The 6,000-nt window shown below is 23.9% G+C and overlaps 1 protein-coding gene across 7 annotated transcripts in view; it reads left to right on the top strand.

The window, feature by feature from the left end:
- CRM (Collapsin Response Mediator Protein) overlaps positions 1-6,000 on the top strand; it is an 87,625-nt gene that overhangs the window by 55,949 nt on the left and 25,676 nt on the right. The window contains exon 1 of one of the 7 annotated variants that reach the window (XM_016048422.3): positions 4,795-5,020. The exons of the other annotated variants lie outside the window; for them this stretch is intronic. Coding sequence (XP_015903908.1) covers positions 5,009-5,020 — 12 coding nt within the window. The 5' untranslated portion in view covers positions 4,795-5,008. Of the gene's footprint in view, positions 1-4,794; positions 5,021-6,000 lie in introns of those variants that run through there. 7 annotated transcript variants of the gene reach the window in all.

Raw genomic sequence — 6,000 nt, 5'->3', positions numbered from 1 at the left:
TTTTCTATGCTTTAAATTGAAACCTACATCAAACGTTTACTGTTATATCTTTCCATCCTTTTATTTCTATTAAATTGTTATGTTTATTAAATTATCGTCATTATTTACTCCTATGCTGCACTATCTCCCTCATATATATATATATATATATGAGGGAGATAGTGCAGCATAGGAGTAAATAATGACGATAATTTAATAAACATAACAATTTAATAGAAATAAAAGGATGGAAAGATATAACAGTAAACGTTTGATGTAGGTTTCAATACCTATATATATATATATATATATATATTGTCATTTCATAACTACTTGAGAAAATCCTACTTAAAAGTTGGCAGATATGATATTGTAATACCGGGGGGAAAAAAGAATAAACGCTAAAATCAGGATTAAACAAACAAAAAAAAAAAATATTTTGAACTACTTGAAATTACTGCGGAAAGTTTTTCTTAAATTGCCTAAAATCAAGGATAAAGATTATGCTGAATAAATTTATTCCTTCCATAAAATAAATGTGACGTATAATTTGTAAAATCTATTCAACATTACTTATTCTTCAACACGTTTTTGGAAAGACTCCAAGCAATTGTTTTAACTAATCATTTTATCTCTCGTTTCCTATTTTCTCATTTTTAGAAGCAAAAAACATTGAACTTTATTGAATTTTATTTAACACAATGGTTGAAGCAATTACTCTGATTATGCTTTTTCGAGAAATATTTCATTGTTTGGTGAGTGGGGTAATCTTTAGTGTTATCATCCTGATGTAAATAAACAGAAATATGTTTTAAATTCTATTCAAAATGTGAAGTTATAAACATAAAGTTCGTCGAAAATTTAAAATTTCATTCACAATTCGTTCCAGGTGTCATTCATGTCTACAATTATTTATAAACAATTCTTGCCTTAATCGTATATAAGCGGTGAACAGAAATACTAGCATTTAAAACCTTCAGAAATTTTTTAGCTTTATTGAGTTATTACCAACATGTGTAGTTTAAAAGTAAGTTTTTGATGAATTATTTATCTCATAATGTATTATACTGCTTGAATACGAAAGTTTATCAGAAATTCTTATTCATATTAAATTTATGTTTAATAATTAATTAATTATTATTATTTACTAATTCATATTAAATTATTAATTAGTTAATTATTGAATTATTTTAAATATTTTATTAATTATTAATATATTATCTTATTATTGAAAAATCTTAAATTATTAAAATCTTTTATTAATTATTAAATTATTTATTATTAAAAATTATTTATTAATTCGTATTAAATAAATCATTTTTCTTCTCCACAATAATTAGTAAAATCTAACTATTTTTAAACTTGATGATAAATTAGCCCTTTTTTCTTCAAAAGTATTTTTACTTATTGTTAGTTAATTTTTTTTAATCAAAAATCGGAATTTTTTTATATATATTAACGAAAGCAATTTAGTTTTAGTTCTCAAAATATTAGATAGTATCATTTTCAGATTTCCTAGTTGTAAAACTTTTAGAGCTACTTAACTTCGAGTTTTTTTGCATTTTTTTAAATTTATTTTCTTTTATTATTTTTTATCAGATACTTGAACTGACTGATAAAAACTGCAGATTAAAAAAAAAACAGTAACAAGTACAATTCTAATTCTGAATTTTATCAAATTCGTTTCTTCTATCATAAAACAAACCCGAAAATGTCATTTTGTTTCCTTTCTACTTAAGATTTATTTGGTTTTCTACGATAATAAAATATGACATGATGATATACAGCTGACGTTTACTATAAATTATCCAGCCTTATTTTTTCTTTGCAAATTTTATATTTTTAAAATGAACTTCATAAAAATATATAATTTCAAAGCCTGCACAGTACACATTTGACCAAAACAAACTTTTTTCTTATTTTTTATAAGCCTGTTTTTGTATGTAACTCTTGCAACATGGTGATATTCCGTTAAAATTAAATCGTTTAAATATATATATATATATATAGCTAGAAAAATACTTTTTATAAAAAAAAAAAATATTGGATATACTCAAAATGCATGTTTAAGGANAGTCACCTTTTAACTAAAAAGTATATATGTATATATATATATATAAATTTTAATTTATTTATTTAATTTTTTTACGAACAAAATTCATGTTTTTTCATCTTATGTTGGACTTTATTTAACTGAGCATAGCTTGAATTAACTTTTCAAATATTCATTGTAAATCTCGTTATTCATACTTTGTCATCATCACCATATTGTTGATTAACCGTTAAACAATGTTAACAAACCGATAATTAATGTAACCAATATTAGTAACTCTTTCAACCTGACGAGATTCCGTTAAAATTAAATCAACACCCTTTTTTTTTAAATAAAAAAAAATAATTTTTATTCATTTATTATCAGTTTCCTTCATCTAAATTGGATTTAATTAAACTGAACATCGTTTCTGATATTTATCTGAATTTCTTGAATTAACTTTTCAAGTATCCATTGTAAATCTCGTTGTGTTCACATTTTGTCAGCATTACTATATTGTTGATTAACCGTTTGATTATTGTTATTGTTAATTATTATTAATTATTGTTGATTATTGTTAATTAAATCACGCCGGATCGAAAAATATTTTAAATTAGCATAAAGTTCTTTGCGATAAAAATTATTTAAAAGCATCTGCTTAATAATTCGGTTCTTTTTGAAAACTTCAAAAGCAATAACTTAAATTCTAAGATTTAAGAATGAGTACTGTCTTTACTGTAACAAATCTGAAAATAAACTAAATTGATTTGAAAGCAAATATTTTTATATATTTAATGTAACACTAATGAAAAAAATTATTGAAGGAGTTATTTCTCTCTATTCAACTAAACCAGCCAACCTTTAAGATAAAGAGAAATAATGTACTTCTGCTTTTATGCCCCAGAAATGTGCTATAACACCAAAAATACGTGAGATTTCAATTTTTCTTCCCTAAATAAAGGCATAACATTTTTATTGATGTTTTTATGCTACAGCCTGGATCTGCATTTCTTATTTTCAAGCTCATCAACCGCTTTTCTTGTTCTATATTTTCTAATAAAAAAGAAATATGTTTCATCTAATTATATATTATTCTGAATAGTTATACGCTATATACGTGTTACTTAAATGTCTAAAAATTAAATTTAGTAAACTTAATTTTTTGTTCTTCTAACGTAAATTCGAGTTATTAAAGAAAATAGATTGATAGCAATAGCTGTTTAGACTTATATCATGTTGAAAGCGAACATTTAAACATATTACAAAGTGTTTTCATTAAGACTTCTTAACTTTTACTTTTATCGTTATTTTGAATGAGTACTGAGTTCCAATGAAGATTCATTTCTGATATTTAACTTAAGTGTTTGAATTAACCTTTAAAAAAATTATTAGAATTCTCGATGTTTATATTCAATCATCGTCGCCATATTATTCATTAACTGCTAAGTAATGTTAAAAAATTTTTGGCAACGTTATTAACGATTATACAACTGCAATCGTAGGTTTTTAACTTTTAAGAAGCAAAAACCGGTACTAAATTTGCCAGAAAACAGTTTTTAAGGATATAACACATTTACCAAAATAAGTTCCATCGTTTATCTGACAAGGTATATTCTGTAAGGAAATTAATATATTTTCAGTCATTAAAATAAAAATTAAATAATGAAAGTTGGAATCAAATGTCTTGTCTTAAAAATGTCTATTTGAATTTTTATCTTTTTTCCGCTTTAAATAAAAAAATTTAAGAACGTTTTTTTTTTTTTTTTTAAATTTAAAATCAGTGAAATATAATAAAAATTATTTATATGGTTTAGTTAAAATTTATTTAGAAAATTTTAATTAAAAATTAATCTAAAAATATAATTTGTATTTCAATTCAAATCATATATTATTCATAAAATGTGATAATTAGTAATGTTATTTAATATTGTTTTATTTTGAAAATTTGTTACAAATGAAAAAAAGGACTAAGTAAGTTAACTTAAATGCATGTATAAATTATAAACATTTTTGTCCCTAACATTATTCATACATCACTGATATGTTAGTATGACTAAATGACGTCTAATTCATGACTTTTTTAATTATTAAGCATAAATAAAAACATAAAAGAACAGCTATGTCTAAGCTGACGCCACTTCACTTTCAAGCCCACTGGCAATCCATCAAATATCAATCAATGCTAGAGAGCAACTAATAGGAATGCGTTTTTTTTGGGGGGGAGGAGAATACGAACTCGTGCAATCTGATCAATTTAAATCAAAATTTTGATAAAATACATACTCGTCAGAATTAAAATCTTTTTGGTTTTTCTTTAATTGTTTTACACTTTAATCGTAAGTTCTGGATCGATGATTGAACTATATTAATAATGATTTTTAAGATTGATTAATTATTTGTTCATTTATTTGATTTTATTCGAAATAATAATACCGATCAAGTTTACAATGCATTTTATTATAATAGTTGAAATCTCATCATAATCCTCTAGAAGTTTTCATTAGTAATCATTTTCACTGTATGCGCTTGCCTTATCTCTATCTGATCACCGTCAAAAGAAAAAGGGAAGCTGATTGGTGAGTTTTTCGCTGGAAAATACAAATGACATAAGTGAATTTATTTAAAACTATTTAAAACTGCATCAAACATAGTTCTAAAAGAAAGCGTCGACGAAATTGTAAAAAATATTTTTAACATTTAATTACGAAAAATATTGAGAAAAGGGCAAATATCGTAATAAAATCTGAAAGAGAAGGATTGGGAGGGGGGAAGAGTCAAGACATGGAACCAATCTTCTCCCCATATGGCGTATTCGAGCGTAGCAATAGCGAAATCTATTTGTTTTGAGTTCGATTGTTTCATTGAATTGAAATTTAATTTTTACGGCTACTCCGCACGTGAAACAGCTCTTATGACGGGCAGAAACAGAAAGTATAAACCCTTTCATTCCCCTAATTTTATTTTCGCGCTTCTCAATTTAAAACAGTAAATATTTCAATGAGAGAAATGGTAACTTATTCAATTACTATTCTTGATTTTAATAAAAATGAATCTTTAAAATCATCAAATCTAAGTTTTTGATAATTTTCGCTTTATGGAACTTTATATCAATCTGAATTTAATATCAAATGATGCATGTGTGTTTTGTGATTTTATGTTTATTTCCTGTATAATTGTATCTTGATTATAAATCACTTCTTTTAACATATTAAGATGCGAATTTTTTATTAATATTTATTTCAAATTTTGTTAAAACTGTTGAATCTGTTTTGAGATTTCAGATTTAATTTTTAATGGTGAGATAAAATAACCAGTTTTGATTTTCACTTTTGTTATTTTTCTCACCATGTATTTATCATATAATATTTATCTCGAGTCCAAATGAGTTTAAAAGAAGTAAAAAGTGGTCTTGATTGTTGTGGGTCTAGCAAGAAGGGATACTGAAATATCCCATAATTTGTTAATTTTCCTTATTGATCCTAATGCATTCTAGAAACTGTCGTTCTTTCAACAAAAAGCTCTACCTTTCTTTCTCATATTATTTATTAATTTATTTTATGAAATGCTATCTGTATTAAGAAATAAATAACTTCTTGACAGTATAAGAAAAAGAAATTTGAGTATATTTTGTAAAAGCTTGTTGATCATTTATATGTGATTATCATAAAAAGTAGTCCATAATGATATAAAAAATTCTTCACATTCATCAAAAAAGTGATATCTGTATTACCTCAGCAATACTTTAATGTTAAGTTTATTTATAAGATTAGTGACTAAAAGGTATATTTTTAATTTTAATGATTATAGTATTATGAGGAAGTTTAAGTAAAAACATATTTTGGGATTTGAAATAAATTAGTATTATAAATATATAAGAAATTATTTAATTTATTTTCAATACTTTTTTTACTTCTAATAATTTGATCTATTTTAATCCATTCTAAAATTTAGTTTTAACTGAACTATTGTAAACTTATCTACTTTAACTT

This window comes from Parasteatoda tepidariorum, chromosome X2, assembly GCF_043381705.1.
Source record: "Parasteatoda tepidariorum isolate YZ-2023 chromosome X2, CAS_Ptep_4.0, whole genome shotgun sequence".
Lineage (NCBI taxonomy): Eukaryota > Metazoa > Arthropoda > Arachnida > Araneae > Theridiidae > Parasteatoda > Parasteatoda tepidariorum.
The sequence above is the reverse complement of the archived record's forward strand: the minus strand, read 5'-3'. Positions and strand labels throughout refer to the sequence as shown.